The 22,246-nt window shown below is 34.0% G+C and overlaps 2 protein-coding genes across 3 annotated transcripts; both read left to right on the forward strand.

The window, feature by feature from the left end:
- Window positions 1–81: 81 nt before the first annotated feature.
- On the forward strand, window positions 82–4,523 carry LOC126921370 (odorant receptor 13a-like). 2 transcript variants are annotated; one of them, XM_050732905.1, is made up of 9 exons: window positions 82–1,041; window positions 1,458–1,574; window positions 1,643–1,784; window positions 2,304–2,568; window positions 2,632–2,751; window positions 3,260–3,350; window positions 3,423–3,556; window positions 4,006–4,138; window positions 4,207–4,523. In XM_050732905.1, exons 1-9 carry the CDS (start codon window positions 895–897, stop codon window positions 4,255–4,257), a joined length of 1,200 nt encoding a protein of 399 aa, XP_050588862.1. In that variant the 5' UTR covers window positions 82–894; the 3' UTR covers window positions 4,258–4,523. The 2 variants fall into 2 exon arrangements, with proteins under 2 accessions (XP_050588862.1, XP_050588863.1); XM_050732906.1 differs by having other exon boundaries at window positions 83–1,041; window positions 1,643–1,760.
- Window positions 4,524–4,594: 71 nt separating this feature from the next.
- On the forward strand, window positions 4,595–16,781 carry LOC126921275 (uncharacterized). Its single transcript, XM_050732731.1, has 17 exons — window positions 4,595–5,758; window positions 5,892–6,008; window positions 6,545–6,662; window positions 6,749–7,010; window positions 7,287–7,406; window positions 7,637–7,727; window positions 7,799–7,929; window positions 8,551–8,683; window positions 9,559–9,753; window positions 9,991–10,107; window positions 10,176–10,293; window positions 10,840–11,104; window positions 11,168–11,287; window positions 11,747–11,837; window positions 11,914–12,047; window positions 12,385–12,517; window positions 12,586–16,781. Exons 1-17 carry the CDS (start codon window positions 5,609–5,611, stop codon window positions 12,631–12,633), a joined length of 2,343 nt encoding a protein of 780 aa, XP_050588688.1. The 5' UTR covers window positions 4,595–5,608; the 3' UTR covers window positions 12,634–16,781.
- The last annotated feature ends 5,465 nt before the right edge of the window (window positions 16,782–22,246 follow it).

Here is a 22,246-nt window from a genome sequence, read left to right on the forward strand (position 1 = left end):
CGTTTTCTCTTTTCCTCTGCTCTTGATACAACGAATACATAAATATCTTAAGTGTTATTGATAGACATATTGATTGACAGACATATGTATGTGACGAATAAGTCTTATTATTACCGGCCCTTATTTTAATTTCTTTACTTTCATAAAATTTCTGAAACATTCGGAAATGAAATTTATTTTTCAGCTGATCGACGATAACAAATCAGTCGATATATTATTTTATTTAAACAAAGTAAGTAACTAAACATCTTTAACTGAATATTAAATACATTTAATTCCCAATGTTTAAATTGCAAAAGAAATAAAATATTATTATCTGAACTATAGCGATGTAGGCTTAAGCATTCTTCATTTCGAACTATATAAAAGTCAATTACCAGAAATTATAAAAATAATAGATATTAATAGAAACATCAGTTCTAACTTCAATGAAGCATAGTTATTAAGACATTTATTATCGACTTTTAAATGATTACAAAAATAATTACGTACTCACAATACCATCTTTTCCGTTGGCCCGTCTTGTCGTATTTTATTTTTAGCTTACAGATCATCTTTTTCATGTCACACTTAACACTACGGCTCACGACTGAATAAATGTAGTCCCATGTAACTTTGCATACATATGTATGTGTGTACTTACACATGAGAACAGACAATATAATGATTCCTCCAGCAAGTATGATGATTCAATATTCATAATGTGCATGCAGCATATACGTCGAATTAATGACATACGATTAACAGCAATTTTGAAATTGATGCACTTTATCGTAAATACATTTTTAATGTATGCTTTACGATTCCATTAACAGAACCAGATCCAGAGGTAGTAAAAGTACACTAACGTACGGAACTGTCAAGGGTTTGGTTGGTTAACATTGGATTCATATCATGAATAGAGTTATAATCGAGAAGCGATTCTTAAAGATAACGAAAATATTCGCGATACTGAGTGGGATTTGGCCAGGTCAAAATAAAATTAAGTTCATTTTGTGGGCTTTGGTGCATATTACTATGGTATCATCTGTCATCGTACAGGTACGTGTCTATCAAATTATATCCACCAATATTTCACGAAAAATTACGACATCGTAAAGGAATATTTTACGATACTTGCAAATCACATTATATTTCGGTTTCGATTTAACTAATAGAAAATGCAAATAAAATTTATAGATATTCCTAATAATTTCCATTTCAAAACCAAATTCTCGGGGCCCTTAGATAATTTAAGGAAGACACAATTAACTCGTAAATGCTACAATAAAATTTCACATCTTGCGAATTTCGCTTTAATACCAACATCCCACTTATTTTAAATTTAAATAATAATTTCCTAAATAAAAAAATGTAAGAAGCATTACCGTGGTTTCGTTGATAATAGCCTTTAAGGGTATAAAATAAAAGAAAAAAATTATAAATAATTAACGATAGACTCGTAATATTAATTTTAGGTAGCAAGAATTATACATATAGGCACTTTGGAAGTCGTACTGGAGCAGTCCTCCTTTATAGGCGCGATAATACTCATGATCATAAAACATGGTAACTATATCCTGAACGCAAAGAAGGTAAGAAAATGTTTGCCAATCATGACAAGATACTTTTGATTTGCACACCAACCTTATAAATATCATAGCTTAAATCCCTTTTGAATGACATGTCCGAGGATTGGGCAACCGATCGATTGAAAGAAGAATTTGCCATTATGACGACATACGCATATAGGGGAACCACTCTTGCGATGTTCTACTTTGGTAAATCAATATCTAGAAAAGCAGGTTGCAACTCTGGTTGATAATTTCAATAGTACACAATATAGACTGATGTAGTTAACGCTTACGTAAATAATCAAAATAAAACAATTAATTCTAAATTACTCAATAAATGCATAACTAAATTTAAAACGTCAATATCGAAAACTATTGTATTCGTGACGTATAAGTATACAATGAATGGAAATTTGGTGTGGTTTTGCGATATTTTTACTAGAAAATAAAAAAATTAAGAATGGGGTCTGGTTGTCCACACTAGGGTTCATTATTTAACATTTTGTAATATAATTAATAGACTGCGAATGTTTGTGCATTTATGGGAAACTTAGAGGTATGAAGATGGATGGAATAGGTATAATATGCAAAAAAATAATAAATGTCCAAGATATATAGCATTCGTTATACAATATAGTGAGTGAAAAAAATCTTTGCTTAATCTCCAACTTTTTATATGTGTTTGCAATAATATGTATTTCCATAAACATACGTAATATAACAATTAAGATAGCAACTATTTACTTTCAGTAAACGCGTGCATATGCACAGTCCTTTTTATACAAATGCCATGGACGGTGCGCCTAGTACACATGTTGAAACCACACAATACATCCTCACCAATATTATACACTATACCAGCTTACTATTTTGTCGAGGATGACCGCAAATATTATTATTATATTCAAATGTATCTGGCTCTCTCTGTATATGTCGTTCTCATTGTGTTCGTTGGTTGTGATACTTGTTACATGGTCCTTGTGCAACATGCATGCGCATTGTTGACTGTGGCCGGGTAAGCAAATCGAAAATTTCCTCCATACTTCATATCTTATTGAATAAATTGTAATATTTCTAGATATCGCTTCAAAAATGCCATCAATGACCTTTCCTACAATGCGAGGAATCCCGAAAAGGGGGCAAAGGAGATATATAAGAAACTACGTTTCTCTATACAAGGACACCAGCGGGCAATAATGTCAGTATCAACCAGCGATTATAAACAATCTTGAATACTTAAGTGAAAAAGTTATGGTACAAGAATTCATATCTTAGTTTCAATGATTCTTTTTTACGAGTAACCATGACAAAGGATTTAACTATTTTGGATTAGTGGTAATCATTATCGGCGATGAAAATTGTTTTCGATTACTTTCAAACATCATCAACATTGTAATATTTTCTACTGACATTACTTCTATCAATAGTTATATTAATAAATTGTATGTTATATTCTTAATGATTTCATTTTTTAAATTTTATTAGATATTTTTAAATAGTTTTACTTTTTAAAAAATCTTTTGAATCGCCAGTCATTATCTTTATTTAAACAAAAAATTGACCTTGTCACAATACTTGAAATGAGTGTTATTCTTGATCCGTGACTGAGGTATTAGATTTTGATTTTTAATCATGTATTTCTTCGCTTCTTTTCTGGAGATTTTTGTTCTGGCTGAGCAATATTTTTCTTGATTTTACTCAAATAGGTTTCTGCGGAATATCGAGAGCACACATGTTACTTACCTTTTTATGTGTATGGGTATAATAGTCCTGTGTGTTAGTATTACTATGGTAGAGGTAAGTTTCTCGTAATCTACTTCATATCGTTGAACGCGACTTATCAATCCACTATCAATTATTTGAGATTAGATCGCTACAATGGATCCCTGTTGGGATTTTTACAAGTTTATCGGCTTTCTGATTATTCAATTGTTGCATCTATTCTGTCTAACGATGCAGGGACAGTTCATCATAAATTCGTCCGATGACATTTACGATGCAATGTAAGTACAATACACATTATGACAATTTTATTTTCTTCCATTGCATTCTTCCATAGATTGTAATTTTATCAACCACTTGTATGAGAATGCAATAATAATGCAAGAGAATAAAAAATTATGAATATATATTCCTGCGTAGGTTAAGGCATTTCATGTAATTTGGTAGTTCTTTTATTTATTTATATTTCTTTAATTTGACCCCCACAGTAGATTTTAGAATTGTCCTTTAAAAAAAGAATATTTTATCAAATTTAATTAATATCCAGAAAAATAAATGAATTTTGTAACTTGAGAGAAATAAAATTAAAGTACAATTAGTATGCTTTTGTATGCCATTAGCTTTTGTAAATAGAAAATTTATTTATTTAATAATTTATTTTCGCCTCATTCGAGTGGTTGTTTGATCGATATAAGTATATGAAATTTATAAATTATAATGACATTCATAGATACGAAGCACAATGGTATAATGCGAATCCAGAAATGCAAGCATTTTACGTGTTAGCATTACGGCGAAGTCTAACTCCACCCCGTTTAACTGCCGGCGGTTTAATACAATTAAACATGCAAAGTTTTTCAGAAGTAATGTATCACTAGTGTTATTTTGTACAATTATGACACATTCGCTGGAACAATATTGGTGTTTTCAGGTGATGAAACTATGCGTTTCGTATTATACAGTGTTGAGAACAACATCGTAACTTCTTTAAATATAATTTTCTATACTATACAGTACGCAGTATACACGTTATTGAGAGTAATTGTTTTATCAATACGAATGATAAACTGATATTACAGAAATAAATATTTAAAAATATATGGTTTTGTTTTTACTTACAGCATCTCACACAGATTGGATTCAAGACCCCTTTAATGAATGTTTATTATGTGTGTCTTGAAATTGACTCTGTAGTGGAACACGCATGTTATGATTGCGTCGGTAAAGTTTGAAACAAATCTGAAAGTATTTATAGAAGATATTTAATACAAGTATGAGCATGAGTGGATTCAGGAAAATTAAATTTGGAAATTCCTCGTATTAGTGGCCATACTATTGACGTAACTGATTGCACCTTAAGTTATTAAACATTTATAAAATTTGTGTCTGTCAAGTCGTTTAATTTTTATTCAATGATAAATCAATATATAGAACATTTTTCACAATACCGATTTCAGCACGTTGTAAATTTTCCTTCTAGCTTCTAGAATGAATTATTATCTAAAAAATTAGAAAATTCGACAAAGATCTATAGACTATTCCCAGCTCTTCTCTCCCGTGTGATAAATTTTACTAAATCAAAGTTAAAACATCTTTCCAAGTAATTGTTTTATGATCCAAATACTTACGTAATTGTAAAAAAAAGTAAAAAAGAAACATTTTTTCCTTGGAAAAGTTGCTCTAATGGTTACTTCAGCGTGCAAAAAATGTTTCTATAAGTTGCTGTTTGTTAGACGTGTTTTGAACATGCAGTAACACTAGTAACATATACAGAACTGTGCAGTAACATGTTGTTGCTGGGGATGGGGTTTCACACGACTGATACTCCACTGAAAGCAAAATGCAGATTTGTTCATACGCAAATAATTTAATAAAAATGCGATCGAAAGAATAATACACAAGCATCCTCATTACAGACATCACTTGACAAATCAAATTTTACCACTGAAACTAAATTTCTGTGCATGTAGAAAACAACAGCTACTCTAGCAGCGATTAATATTGAATAAAACAATAAGCTTTTATGCACGACCGTTTCTTTCAGTCACTTGTAAATATGTAGTTCTCTAAATGGAAAGAAAGCACTTGGCATTGAATTGCACGTAACAAAGTCGTTCGTGAGCAATTTTCTTAAGAGAAGAGTAAATAAGTCATGAAGAGCTATTAGATCGATAGCGCTTAATAAGGACAATGACAATTTATAATAGTGGCTTGTATCTGTCTAAGAAATTATTCAATGGAACACCGCACGGGATAAAAATCATAAGATCATTGAAGATAGACTATTGTCTCGTGAAAAGTCGTTCTTTCTGCGCGTTCTTTATATTATTTCAATGGACGTGGAAGCAATGGAGAAAAGATTTTTAAAAATCAACAGAATGTTTGGAGTGCTAACTAGTATTTGGCCGTATCAAAAACCTTTCCCAAGATTAATACAAAGAATCATTGTTCTTACGATATTGTTTACTTCTTTCGTTACGCAGGTATCGGTGTTTAGTTAGTTCTAATTCGATCCTTGTAAAGTTAAATTTTTATTTAATAATTTTAAAAAGAAAAATTAGTAACAAAGACTTATGAAAAGGGGATAAGCGTTATAAGCATTGTTTATAATTATAGACCGCGTACCTTATACTTTTCCCCAGTATACGTGGAATTGTGACTAGTATGCCTTATTATATACTAGTGCTTGGGACGTTTGTGAAAATGGGTAATTACTTTATAAACGAAACGAAGGTAAGAGTGTTTTACGAAATTACTCCATCTATTTAAAATTCGCATTGTTTTTTTAACATTATATTAACACATTGACGATCACTGATGTTAAACTTTTATCGTGGCTGAAGTATATGTAATATCAATGAATCTAAGACAACCAACAATTAATTAATTCAATGCTATTTAGCAGTTGAATTTCGAAAATTCGTTGGTGCTCAGTGTATATTTATTTTTAATGAGGAGTTTGTTCATTGAATGCAAAATTGCCAGCTTTACTGGATATAGAAATACGATCATCCTTCGAGAAAGAAACATATATGTACCTCTTTTTCAGCCTTATACGTGTTAAATTCGCGTGTAGGCGTTGATGAGTAAATCAGTTACTTTTAACTATAGACAACGAACTCTTCAAACCCATGTTCTTGTCGTAATTGCAAAAACTCGTTTTTTACTTTAGGATTTTCGTAAAATTATAAGCCGCGAATGTTTTAAGATTTGTGAAAGATACATATACTCTGTTCTCAATACATTCAAGCTTTATCGGGAAATTCTAGTTGAGATCAATGCTGAACCACATATTCACAGACTGGGCAACGATAAAATCGAAAGAAGAAAATGACATTATGATCACATATTCGCAAAGAGGACTTCTTCTCACGCTAAGCTATGCTTGTAAGTTTTTGAATATAATGCTCAAATTTCTGTATCGATACTGATCACTGTTTGTAATAGATACCATTTACATTTTCCATTTATAGTACACGCTTTGATTACTGGCATATTGATGATTTCGTGGCCCCTTGTACCACCTATTTTAGATATCCTTATGCCATTAAACGAATCCCGACAACGCATGTTCATATACCCAGCTTATTATTTCGTGGATCATGAAAAATACTACAACATTTTAGCGATACATATGGTAACTGTCATGTGCATGACTGGTTTTGTATACTGCGCATGTGATGCGAATTACGTATACGCAGTGCAGCATGCTTGTGGACTGCTAGCCATCACAAGGTAAGAAACTCTTGCAAATTTAGTTTGTTTCCGTGACGATGCACGCTGTTGGTTATAAGTATTAGGACACCTGCTCATATTTAAAATATAAATCGAACCGTCTTCGTTGACTTTATTTTCTAATTATTTTGTTATAGATATCTTGCTTCTTATGTATTATATGTGTGTACCTTATAATGTAAACTACTGAATAACATTTGTTTGATTGCTTTTAACCCTTAGGCCAATAGTATATAATTATATAATATAAATTATAATTATGAACAATTTATACAGATATCGGTTCAGAAATGTAACCGAAGGTGTGTTAGATCACTATAAAAATGATGCAAAGTTATCGAAATTTAATTATAGGAACGTGTGTAAATCGATTCAAGCACATCAACATGCTCTAAGGTCAGTTCCATCACTCAAAGACCTGTAAATATATCATATAACGAGAAGAGAAATACTTTTGCAATAAAGCGGTTTTAAAGTTAAAATTCGACAAGTTTTCAACTAGATCTGCTTCGTTTAAAATATCATAGGCAAATTCGCTTCTCATTTCATGTAATGGCTCATTTAGTGAAAAAAATGATATTGTTTTTGAATTCTTTTGACAGACTAATTTGCACACTTTAACGTAGATATCTGAAGCTAATTGAAACCAATCATCACACTTATTTATTCATTTCTGTGGGAATGCTGATAATGTGTATCTGTGTATCCTTGTTACAGGTATAATGTCATTTGTTACCATTAATCTTACATATATTTTCCATATTGATTAATCAATTACTCGAATTTAGGTGGCAAATGAAAAGAATGATTCATGGCTAGTTCAGTGTATATTTTTGTTTGCTCAATTGTTTCACACACTTATTCTTACTGGACAAGGACAATTTGTAATAAACGGACTAGACAGTGTTTTTAACTCTATGTGAGTAAAGAATGAATATTAATAAAAAAGTAAAACGAATTTATGTTGATATATATCATGATAAATAACCTATTCCTAAAACATAAAATAGCAATTGGTCCAAAATATTTTTAAAATTGAAGTTTTCTGGACTGTTAATTTATAGATACATACAAGTTATAACTAGACCTTGGATGTTTGTGCAAATTCATAAATTTATCAAAGTGATTAAAAAGATGAGACCTAAATGGAGATTTATTTCACTTACCAAATATTACAATGTACACTGTAGTTTGGATATTTTGTATAACTTCTGTTATTACGTGTGCAAATTGTATCTATAAATATCCTATAAACGAGTACACATTCGTATACTGATTATAAATACAATAACTACTCGGTTACTGGAAATAATCATATCCAAATACACCTGTCTCGAATATGTAGAACATAATGAAATTTTTGGGTGCGGTACTATTTTCTCTCAAAAGATTACCTAAAATCTTCATATCGCGGGTGTGATTTTCTTAAATACACTGAAAATATAATATTTGACGTTTTGAACCAGTTTCCAATTCTAATTCATTTTTTTTAAATCTTCCGATTCTCTATCTTCTTATTGAATAAAATTGTTCTTTACAGATATGAATCGCCATGGTATACTTTTCCAGCGAAAATTCGAGCGTTATATATATTAGCGTTAAGAAGTTGTCTATCTCCTCCTCTGTTAACAGCCGGTGGTTTAATAGTATTAAATTTACGATCTTTCGCAGAGGTAGTATAACAATCTGATTCCAAGTTGATTTTAAACACTTTAAACACTTCAAACGCACAACTTTGTTTGAACGGAATTTTCGTTTCCAGATCATCAAAGCAGCCGTTTCTTATTACACGGTAATGAAAACTAAGTGATACTGTTGATATGGAATATAACGATAATATGAAAATTATAATAATTAATAATAATATTTAATAATGTGGAGTATAATAAACATAATGTGGAATAGGGACAAGTTACGTAATTCGTGTGAGATTCATATCAATATATTATACGTTATCATCATGTCAATACACATGTTAGTTAATTAAAATATTTGTTACATGTAATTGTAGAAAACGTAAATCATGACGAAACATAATCCATTACACATTACATCAATAAAATGTATATAATTATGGTTATTCATGAGTTCATTATCGAATTTACTTATTACATTACGAATTTTTAACGTGAAATAGAATTACGATTATTAACTTTATAAGAATAATCAGACGCTCAAAATCCTTATCTTCTTATTTCTTTATTTTCTTAACTTCGCTGTCCTGTTGCAAACCTACTACATTACATTAGTTTGCTTTTCACATTATACGTAAAACCCTACGCTGACAATGTATAATTCTGTAAATATCACTCGTTTCCAACATCTGTCATATTCTATAAGTAATACCTATGCAGAATAAGGACAACTGATTCCGCCCGTAAGTGCAATGATTAAATATTCATGTGCATGCAGCATATACGTTACATTAGTGACATATGATTAACAGCAATTTTGAAATCGATGCACTTTATCGTAAATACAATTTTAATGTGTATTTCACGGTTCCATTAACAGAACCAGATCTAAAAGTAGTTATGACGTACACTGACGTATGGAATTGTCATGCGTTCAGTTGGTTAACATTGGGCTTCTTATCATGAATAGAGCTACATTCGAGAAGCGATTCTTAAGGATAACGAAAATATTCGGAAAACTGAGTGGGATTTGGCCAGATCAAAATAAAGTTAAGTTTAGTTTGTGGGCTATGGTACATATTACTATGGCATCATTTGTCTTTGTACAGGTACGTGTCTACCAATTTATCTACGTGTCTATGTAAAAAATTCTCGCAGTCTTTAGATAATTCAAAGAAACATGATTAACTTTTAAATGCTGTCATTATTAAAATTTCACACCTTGCAAATTTCGTTTTAATATCGACATTCCATTTAGAGAAGAATTTTGCTTGCGACTTTTGAGTGTTGAGAACAGAAGTAAAATTTCTAAATAATTATGGATAGACCATTAACTTCAATTCTAGGTAGCAAGAATTGTACATATAGGCACTTTGAAAGTCGTGATAGAGCAGTCCTCTATAATTGGCACAGGAATTGTCATGGTCGTAAAACATGGTAACTATATTCTGAACGCAAAAAAGGTAAGAAAATGTTTGCTAATCATTACAAGATACTTTTAATTTGCACATCAATCTTATAAATATTCTAGCTTAAATCCCTTTTGAATGACATGTCCGAGGATTGGGCAATTGATCGATTGAAAGAAGAAGTTGCCATTATGACGACATACGCATATAGGGGAACCACTCTTGCGATGTTCTACCTTGGTAAATCAATATCTAGAAAAGCCAGTTGCAATTCTGGTTGATAATTTCATTTGTACACAACATAAACTGATCTAGTTAACACTTACGTAGATATTCAAAATACAACAATTAATTTTAAATTACTCAATAAATGCATAACTAAATTTGAAACGTCAATATCGGAAACTGTTGCATTCGTGACGTAAAAGTACACAATGAGCGGAAATCTGGTGTGGTTTTGTGATATTTTTACTAGAAAAAAGTAAAAAAATTAAAAATGGGGGCCGGTTGTCCACGCTAGGGTTCATTATTTAACATTTTGTAATATAATTAATAGACTGCGAATGTTTGTGCATTTATGGGAAACTTGGAGGTATGAAAATGGACGAAATATACATAATATGCAAAAAAATAATAAATATCCGAGATATATAGCATTCGTTATACAATGTCGTGAGTGAGAAAAATCTTTACTTAGGTTCCATCTTTTTGCATGTATGTGCAATAATATGTATTTGCATAAATATCCGTAATGTAATAATTAAGATAACAACCATTTACTTCTAGTAAACGCGTGCATATGCGCATTCCTTTTCCTACAACTGCCGTGGACAGTGCGCCTAATGCACATGATAAAATCACACAATACATCGCTGCCAATGGTATACGCTATACCAGCTTATTATTTTGTCGAGGATGATCGCAAATATTATTACTACATTCAAATGTATCTGGGCCTCTCTATATATATCGTGGTCATTGTGTTCGTCGGTTGTGATACCTGTTACATGGTCCTTGTGCAACATGCATGCGGATTGTTGACTGTGGCCGGGTAAGCAAATCGAAAATTTCCTCCCTACTTCATATTTTATTGAATAAATTGCAATATTTCTAGATATCGCTTCAAAAATGCCATCAATGACCTTCCCTTCAATGCGAGGAATCCCGAAAAGGAGGCAAAGGAGATATATAAAAAACTATGTTTCTCTATACAGGGGCACCAACGGGCAATAATGTCAGTATTAACCAGCGATTATAAACAATCTTGAATACTTAAGTGAAAAAGTTATGGTACAAGAATTCATATTTTAGTTTCAATGATTTTTTTACGAGTCACTATGACAAAGGATTTAATTATTTTTGATAACTGGGAACCATGATCGATGTCAGAAATTGTTATTGGTTACTTTTTCAATCTTTAATTATTTTCGACCATTGTCAACATTGAAATAGATATATATTTTTTATAACTGCAGTGTCAGATAAATCTTTTATATATTATATATTTATATATTTAACGATCGTGGTGTTCGACATAAACAGAAATTATTATTCTCATAGTTTTTAAACTGATTCCTATTCTTGAGCCCGTGTTGTTATGTTCTCACTTTTAATGTTATATTTTTTCCGCTTCTCTTTCGGGGATTTCTGTTGCGGCCGAGAAACGTTTTCCTTAATTTTACTTCGCTACCAGGTTTCTGACAAAAATCGAGAGCGCACATGTTATATACCTTCTTCTGTGTATGGGTATAATAGTCTTGTGCCTTAGTATTACGATGGTACAGGTAAGCTTCTTCTAATCGTCTTTGTGTCGTTGACCATGACTCATAAGTGAACTAACTATTGATTGTTTGAAATTAGATCACTACGATGGAAATATGTCTGGATTTCTATAAGTTTGTCAGCTTTCTGATTCTTCAGTTCTTGCATCTGTTCTGTCTAACGATGCAGGGACAGTTCATCATAAATTCGTCCGATATGATTTACAATGCAATGTGGGTATAATACATGAGTATCATGAACATTTTATTTTCTTATGTAGTCTTATCAACCACTCGCTTGGGCTATTAATAATGCGGAAGAACGAAGAATTATGATTCTATATTCCTGTATAGTATAAAGCGTTTTAGGTAATTTGGTAGTATTTTTATCTATTTATGCTCTTTTTAATTTTCCTGTATTGCATGTTTTGGAATTAAATTAAATATAAAGTAACTATGTTTGCCGTAAGCTTGTGTAAACCAGAAATTTCTAATCTATTTTCACCTCATTGGAGTGGTTGTTTGTACGACTTAAATATATGAGATTTATAGATTATAATGTAATTCGTAGATACGAGGCATCATGGTACAATGCAAATCCAAAGACGCAAGCGTTGTATATATTAGCGTTGCGGCGAAGTCTAACTCCACGCTATTTAACTGCCGGTGGTTTAATAGAATTGAACATGCGAAGCTTCTCAGAAGTAATGTATCAATAATGTTATCTTCGATAATTACGATACATTCGCTGGACAATATTGATCTATTTCAGGTGATAAAATTATGCGTTTCCTATTACACAGTGTTGAGATCAACATAAACAACGGACCGATATACATTGAATTATAGTAACTTTTGAAACTAGTTTTTGTGAAATTGGATTTTAACCCTCAAGTGCTATCATGGATGCACTTTCATTATGTGGATTTTGTTTCATTATTGACCTTTTAATATTATTATTACAACGTGATTTGTGATCACTGCAAATAGTAATTTTTATATTTTTCACGTAATAGCAGATTATAGCAGAATATGAAGTTAATTGTATTTATTTGACATTATTAACATCTAAAATAAGGAAAACATTTTCATCGACGCGAAGACCTTATTTTCGAATTACCAATTCGAATAGTAATGTTCAATTTTACACACGGAAAAATAATTATAAGATTGTTATTCTGGAACAGACGAAACTTATTATAAGTTTCGTATATCTTTTCTATATTTTCGGTTCACGAGACCCGAAAATTTTCAGTATGAGATGCTGCTCAATGCTATGTGGAAGGATTAGTCAATCAATAGAGTGAAAGATGAATTTGACGTTATAGTAGAGTACGCCAAAAAAGCTGCTTCATTTTGTCGGATGTATCTTGCTGAGATAAATGATAAGAAAACTACGTCGTTTCATTCTACAATTTATTTCACATATCGCTGCAATCAATTTACAGGAATGGACATTTTCTGTGGTACAGGCTTCATACAACTATCACTGACGCCATTTATTTCGAACATAATTTCACCAAAGAACAAAACGCCGGATTTAATATACATTTATCTAGCTTATTGTTATATCGATGACAGGAAGTATCGTGTGCTTATACGTTTTCGTATGACGTATACTATTATTTCAGCTTTTTTTTTGTGTTTGTCGGCTGATTGATCGAAGATTGAAAAACTATCGTACTAATAGTTTCGTGATGCTGTTGTCGCAAAGGAGAACTAGTGATGGTTGTGTCTAAAGTAAAGAACAAGCAGATTCGTTGATGGCAATTTTAGTTAGGAAAGTGAGGGCAACCGTCATTGCTGCTAACTGAATAAGAAAAAGGCTGATGGATAAGGATGGATGCTGGCCCAATCAAAGGTCGCTCGTCGTTTGCATTGTACACGGGAAAAATCCGCTTTCCCGTGTTTTCTCGGAGTGGGCAACTCAAAGGAATGCTTCAACTTAAAATATACTTGCGTGGACTTAAGGACCTTAACTTTAGAAAATGCTAAAATTTATGATAAGTCTTTAAGATTATTGAGAGTCCGCAATAAGGGGCTTAAAGATGTGGTGATCTTGTCCGATGAATAGAGTCTGGTTTATGTAGAGGGTCGCGGAAGGTAACCGACAGCTACTCCAAACTCCGAACGATAGTTGTTTAAAGCTAATTTAATGCATTTATTTACATATACCATGAACCTGTTTTAATGACTTTGAAACAGTTTCCTGAAAACTATTCAAACCAGTCATTCTACGTATCTTCGTATTTGCATTGTTCTTCCAATGATAACTTTCAGCAGCACTTTGCTAAAACGAGGATATACGCAAAGACTTAAAAATACCAACGGTCAAAGAAGAAATCCGCAGGAACGCAAAAAAATAAAAGGAAAGATCGGCGACACATCTAAACCAGCTAGCTGCTGAAGCGAGTAAAACTCATAAAAAGAAGACTAAAGAGAAAAGACCTCACTGACCTCACTAAAGAAATAAAATAGACAAACTCGAAGATGATATCCGGTTGGGAGTAGCCACCCACATGTTATTTAGCAATAAAGCTAGAAAAATTTACCGAATGTCCAATTGGACGAATTGTAAAGTACAAACTAAATTAAAAAAAACCTTGTTAAAGGTGAGCTTTCTACGTGCAACCACGCCCTGTTCCATGATAATTATAATCATCATGGAAACGGTTGATATCTGAAGAATGATTCTAAAGAGATCCATTATAATAATATTAAAATGTACCATATAAATAACGTGTGTTCATTTGTAAATTACTAATGCAGATTGTTTTAGGGCCATGGATATACACATTAGTGGGTGTTTAAACAATCGAAATTGAAAAAATTAATCGTTTCAATCCAAGATCGTCCACTGAAGGATTTACCGAGGCAAGTACATAAATCTCTCGTTTTAAGCACGTTCTAATCGTCTCCTTTATTTCATCGTCACGTAGAGAAACGTAATTCTCTTAGAACACCATTCTAAAATGCCGTTCTTATTATCGTGCACTGCGCGTGCAATGCATTGTCTACATTTGTTCATAACAGTTAATTCGTTAACTGCCTTCTAACATAGCAAAATGTTTTTGCTTCATATGACTTGCACGTATCGACTTCTTTTACATTCGGATATAAATCCATGTGGATGTCGAAAGGTGAAACTATGGTGCACGCAACGATGGTTAGTTAGTTTCTCAATGACATTGTTGGATTCAGAAACGGAAAAAGAGGCCGGGCATCGGCGCAGGTGTCACGTATATGAATTTCAATTCCACGTTAATCGAGCGTTGCTGGATTCGTTGAAAATTATGCCGTGATCTCGCGCGTATACGCGCACGAGCTATTCATGACTCGAGGCACGAGGCTTCTCGCGAAAGTAAAGAATCTAGAGTAATTGGCCACGTCGGGACAAGGAGAGCGAGTTTTTCTTTCTTTCAGCGGATATCTATCGCCTGTGGACGTCGTTAATCCCCCCGCTTACGGGACAATAACGGTTCTATGAGTAATTGTGGAACGGTAGCGTTGAGCCTCTTCTGCTTAAAATTATCTTACTTAGGCCTCCCTGCGTTCAGACCAATTGGTATAATTGAACAATGTAATTAGCAGGCCCACGAAAGGCTTGTAGATGTCTTTCACGACTTGTTTTCCTTTTTTATCATTTAATTTGTACTTTACAATTTGTCCAGCTGGGCATTCGGTAAATTTTTCTAGCTTAATTGCTAAATAACATGTGGGTGGCTACCTCCAGCGGGTCACCATCTTCGAGTGCCTTTCACGATGGATACCTTCCCATGTGTGTTGAATTATTTTGAAACTTTATAGAAGTTACACGATACTTATATTAAGTTACAAGTGCGTATATGCTTTGTCAAGATTACAAAAGTATTTAAACACACAATGTTCCATTATATCGATGAAACCCAGTATTCAGTGGCCTGAATCCCCATTTCTCGAATTTATTATCATCTACTACGAATCATACTTTCCTAATACAAGTTCCCAGTCTTGGGCCAAAAATTCTCATTGATTTTCGAGAAATTTGCTTGGAAAAATTCTTCGGAAACATGTCGTATCAGGAGAACTATTTGACAGAGGAATTTCGCGCGCCATCTTCTTACACCTCATATTCTCCTAACATAATCGCCGACTTTAATTCTTCTTTCTACGTCAACAGCCAGTTTTCACCTGCCCGTAAGCTGATTCAGCGCCAGGCTATTTCTACGAAACAATCAATCCCGCGGTATTCCGACTGCCAATTGAATCTCTCTCCTATCGCATGATTGCCCATCATCGAACAATCACGTCGAAAAATCGCGGGCCGATTCATCCATGCGATCAGCTTCGATATTTGAAATTTCGAAAGAACGAGGAGGAAGAAAATAAAAAGATGGATTTCGTGGCTGGTGTAGAATAAAATCCAGCAAGATGGTTTCGCGACGTACGTCGATTCGAACGTAGGAGAAGCGCTTAAAGGTAAAAGTCGTGACTCGTGATCGACAAACTCGTTGGAGGAACGATCGGTCTTAACGACTCGTCTCATCGGGAATTTTCAAGGATCACGGTGTTAATAAATTGCTGCAGGATAGGTGGCAACGAGCGTAGTGAACGAACCTGGTGGTTTCGTTAATTCCGACGGGAAACGCGATGAGAATCGTCGATTGAAAATTGTGCAATCTCGATTCGTTCCGATCGGTGAATGTCCATAGGCGACTTGACGAGCATTCCACGTCCTGTAATCTTGCTTCAGGGGCGTTCATTGGAAAATGGGATTGCATTGGAAAATGGAATTGCGTAGGAAAACGCATGCTGAAAATTCGCAATCGTTATTCGGTGGAAGATGTTCCTTTTAAGTGATTTTTCCTTTGAAAATAATCGTAATTGACACCACATTGATTTTTCGTTGGATGTAATATACAAAACATCGTAGTATAGGGTTTACACATACACTGGCTCACGAAAATATTTGAACTGGTCATAGATAACTTTTATAACTTTTAAACTTTATAATGCTATAAAGTATAAAATTATTATGAAATAACTATTATGTATTCTGGAGGATTTTTTTACCAATTTTATTCGCTATCACAACGATTAATATTTTTAGTAAATATTATATATAAAATTGAAATGTAATGGGATAATATAGAGGACTAAATTGATCAGAAGTCAGAATCCTAGAAAATTCTTCGGCTCTAAAAGGAATGTACTTTACGCAGGAAACATCTCGCTGACGTAACCGCAGTTCATCAAATCTAATGACCCGACTCCTCAACCGCAAAGCTAAATGAAACTCGTTTCGCATTGGTTGCTGGGGAAACCTAAACCGACGATATGATTTCGCTATCCGAAAGATGTGTAACTTGAACTTGCTACGAAGAATTGTGAATTTTATAAATTATCAGTGAAACTTAAATAATTGAACAATCTTCTCAATGCAAAATCAATGAAAGTGTGTTTGCTGAAAGATTACGGTGTAGTAAGCGTAATAAACAAGATGGATAGCAAATAAGAAACAGCATCGAACGATAACCGGGTCGTAATAGCGTCTGATATTTTCCATTTCACGGATTTAGAGGTTTCACGATTTACGACCACCGTTATTCTCTTGCAACGATACCCGCTGCATCGTTCCTCCTGGAAGTTGCAGTCGTTACGTCGAATAGTTGAATAACGCGATTTCGCTGTTTCTCTTTTGTCAGTACGCTTTATCACGTTTCAATGTTATCATTTTAGCGTATTCCTTTTAGGATAATTAGCACCTAATATTCTGGAACTCGATGACGGTATCCCGCTGGGGGTAGCCATTTACATGTTATTTAGCAATTAAGCTAGAAAAATTTAGCGAATGTCCAGCTGGACAAACTGTAAAGTACAATTTAAATAACAATAAAAGAAAATATTCTGGTGTTTATTTTTGTTATCTCGGAAATGATGCCTGATCGATGTCTAAACGAGGAATATCGTTCACTTACATTATATTAGAGTTGGAACCTTTGGAACCTCAAAATTTCGAAATCCTTCGATTTTCATTTTGATTGATGAACTGAAAAAGTTTCAGAAGTTCGAAACTTTGTGCTATTTTTGTGATTCGAAATTCTCAATGTCTAGGTAAATAATAATTTGTACACATAGCTGTAGACGATGTGATATCGTTTTATGATATCGTGACGGTATAAAGTTAATTTTATTCAACTAATAGTAATCTCTAACTATATTATAAAAACAAAAATAATTTTCTTTTTATACGTACAAAGTGTTAATAAATTTACGATTATAAATACGATTCATTGATGTTTTCTATAGTAGTTACACGAAATTCGATCTTTTGCATCTGTCGTCAACAAAAAAGGGGCACCCTACTCATTCGATATGATAGATTATACATAGAATCAGATGGGGTGGTCATTGGGGTGTACGATGTGACAAATTGGGGATGATGCGACGTGTCTTCCAATCGATAAGTACCGGTGACAAACAGGGTAGCCTTCTTGATAAGATTACTGAAAAATAGAAATATTGCAAAAAACATAGTAGTTCATAAAAATATTTGAACACCTGGTATAGAAAATTTTTATGTATATGTATATTGTATCATATGTATGTTATGTAACATATTTGTAAATTTCTTTCGAACTGTAACGAGGTACGACTATCACAATTACATCGACAAAATTTTAAATGAATCTAAAAATGTACTTAGAGTTACAAAATGCGTCGATTAATAGAATGAATAAATTTTTCTATTGTACACAGGAACTTAATCAACAAATTACAAAAGAGGATGTGTGATTAGTTATAAATTAGGCAGTTTCATCGTTAGTATCTACATTAAATTAATCCATTTACTTGGGAAGATCAGTTAATCCTTCACTCGAATTGCCAATCTTTTGGATATAATCGTTTTATTTAGATTGTTTCATTTCTATCAAAAATAAATTGCATTATATTCACACGTATAAGAACTGAATCCAATTTGACACTTATTGAAATTGATTTCTCTGTATTAACTTTCAGGTGCTAAACTGTGGAAATCTTCAGCTAAAAGACGATTCATTCAACAGGTAAAATAAATACTTATAAAAATCTACATTACTAAACCATCATTTATACTCAATCGCGAACAATTCTTTTCAACAAGATCCAATCTTCGCTATACAGCAACTACCAGCAGAATAGTAAAATATAAGGCACCTCGTGCACTTACTACCCGCATCTACGTGGAAGAAACACCGCCACTGAAATCCCATGGTTGCATCGAGGCGCATCCGGTTCCATGAAGCGAAATTACGCGAATCTGTATGACCATAATTTACGCGCAGCAAAACGCGAATCTATCTTTGTCCTGAATATCGGCACCTATCGCGATCGAGCCGCGCGTTCTGGAAATATACAATCTGCCGTTGGTTTTCACTCCGCTTTCTCGCGCCGCGAAAAAATTCGAATGACGAACGATCGAACGAAAAGTGTCCTCCACGACGACGATGGCTTCCGTGTGTACTTAGCTGTTGCTCCCTGATTCGCTCAATTTCACGGACAAACGAACATGGAAGACGACAACGACGGTGTGTTAGTTCGATAAAGGAAAAGCGTGGCAGTTCGTTTCGAACCATATACGGTTTAGCCTAATTTCTGCCTCGTCTTGCGAGCCACCTCGTGGAATTTCTCGTCGATCTTGCGACAGACCGGCCGCTTATATGCGCATTTATCTTCTAGCGATTCTGCAAGTTCCATGAAATTGTGTCTTAAGTGAACCAATGGTTCGTTCGGGGCGGACTTTGGTTTACAAGCGTCTTTGATCACTTGATACACACGAAGTTACGGTCAAAAGAAAAGTGAAAATTGCAGTTTAAATTGCACAGGAAAAACGCAGTTATTCAACAAGACTGAATTCTTATCGACAAGAAAAATGAATGTACACATTATATGTCCTATAATGGAAGAGTATTTAGAGCAGGAAAGATTTAACTCAAATTTTACTTGTACTTATGTACACAAGTATCGATGAACTTTCTTCTATACGTCCACCATCGTGTCAGTGACACGTGTTCCGGAAAAGAAATCTTATTTTCATAAATTTATTTACCTATTATAAGGAAACAGAAGATAAATTATTACGGGGAGGTAATAATAAAAATATAAAATTCGCAATTCCATTTGAACGGTTAAAATCCAATACGTTGTCAACCAATTCCACGTAAAGATTATCTTTTTGTTTGATTGTAGAATGAAAACCGTCTTCTGGCACTCTCCTAAACATTAAGAAATGATATCAATAACGTTAATCAACGCGATAATCTTCAAGAACCTATAAAAACTGCGAATTTCAAGTATCTTGAAGTTAATCATTTTTCGTCCATCAAATGTAATCAACCAACATTCCACAATTTTCCTTCTAACTCGGATCATTTTCTTCTTCTGTGTCTTTTCTTTGAAGACCGCAACTTATTGAAATTGAGCCTCGAGATCAGGAGGTTCCTTTTTAGAATTTCTCCTCGTGTACGACGCTCTTTTGCCTCGTACTCTCTCTTCTTCGAGCCGCCCCATCGACGAAAGAAAAAAGGGAGGAAAAACGTAGCCAGAGGCTGGGCAAATAGGAAGGGCACGTCGACAGTTCCGCGGAACTGTAGAGGATTTCGAGGTCCTGGAACTTTCTCATATTGATCCTGGCGAGTCTGTGAATGGCTCGACGTCTGCGTCTAAGATGTCTCTGCGTAGGAGGAAGTGGTCTCCTCCCTCTGGAATGATGCATTGCGACAGCGTTAGGCGCTTCTTCGAACAAACTAGATCAGCGTTGATATCGGGGCCGTGTCTTAGATAGAGATCTACGGTTAAATCTCCGAAAGCCAGTACGCGAGCGGAAACGCTTCGCTGAGATTGGTTCCTCGACTCTCGCGAGCGCGCGTGAATTTCATTTAGCCGACTGCTGACTCAATTTAAAGCTGTGATCTTCAACCGGTGTGCTACGGAACTTCTTCAAACATGCAATATGTGGCTATTTAAATTTTCAGTCTTTATGATGGTTGATGGATGTCATGCTTGCTGATTTTGAGCTTGGCACGACAGTTTGCGTATAACTTTGCAACAAAGAATCGCAGCAAAACCTCATATAACTTAATAACTTCTGTTATTTGTCGAGAAGATTAGAAACGTCCTCTGTATATCGTCATATTTCTTACATGAATCGAAGCTAAGGAACGTATACGTTATCTTCGTTTCATACTGTTGGTGATAAGAGTTTCTCTTGAGAAATCAACCTCGGTTTAAGATAGAGAAAGGTCCGAATGAAATATGCTCGAATATTCGAGTTACGACTTATTTCCAATGTGCGTTGATCTTTTTGATCGGAGAATGATATTACGCAAATGGAAAGCGTAGGGCAGCGAGTTTGGGAAAGAATTCTCGTCGGAGATATGGACATCGTAATACGCGGTGACGTGACAGCCTCTTGAAAATTGAAACATTCTATTAAAATGTATGATTCGTTTACACTCATTCCGTTAGCTGTAAACATTTCAGATCTACTTCGATGACATTACACTTTTAATCTTTGTGCTTCATACGGAAACGTTCAACCAGAAAACCTTTCATATGGAACGATTTATCGTTGCGGTTTGTTAAAAGACTAACATAAATAAGGTAACACTTCATACAACATTTTCTTCTTATTTTTCCTTGTCGATATTATATCTCTGTAACTTGCCCAAAAAAGCTAGAAACATCCTACAAAGATAAAGAATCGATGGTTCCGTGAAGCGAAAATCGATGATCTACACCGCAAGAACATTTCAAACATTTCTTCTCTTTGTCTCTTAATAGCTTGTCTCCTTTCAGACGAAGGTTTGTGTTTATGTAATGTGTTCGATTCGTGGTGAAGTCACGAGGGCGGTAAAGGGTGATAAAGAGACGACCGTTCGTTAAGTAATGTTCGAGGGCAAGTGCGCAACCATATATACGCGGCCATATTTATTTGGTTCGTAAAAGTTTCTTTACGAGGCAAGGCGCTTTACGACTGCCAACGCGTGACATTCCTTTCTTGGCTGCCTCGTACTCGAAATCGACGATTTCGTTGAAAGTCTCAGAACGTATCATTCGCATAAATTGTTCGCAAGAATCGCCACCTATGCTCTGCTGGATTTTCCTGTGGTAGACTAACTTCTATGCTGAAGTTCGTAGAACAGGTCGTCTTTGAGATCGTTTTCGGCCGTGCAATATTTTTATTTCGCCTTTATTTTTATTTAGACTCGTAAAGGAATTTCGCGACGATCGTTCGAGTGAAAGAATTCTCGTAAAATTGTCTGTACTGTCAAAGGTTAACGGTAACGATCGATTTTCGATAATGATTAAGTGTCGTACTTATACTATAATTCTTTTTATCTTAAAATTGTAAATTATTATCCCGAAGCAACAAAGTAATACAGATGTACGTATAACCTGAAACACGAATTAAT

This window comes from Bombus affinis, chromosome 10, assembly GCF_024516045.1.
Source record: "Bombus affinis isolate iyBomAffi1 chromosome 10, iyBomAffi1.2, whole genome shotgun sequence".
Classification (NCBI taxonomy): Eukaryota; Metazoa; Arthropoda; class Insecta; order Hymenoptera; family Apidae; genus Bombus; species Bombus affinis.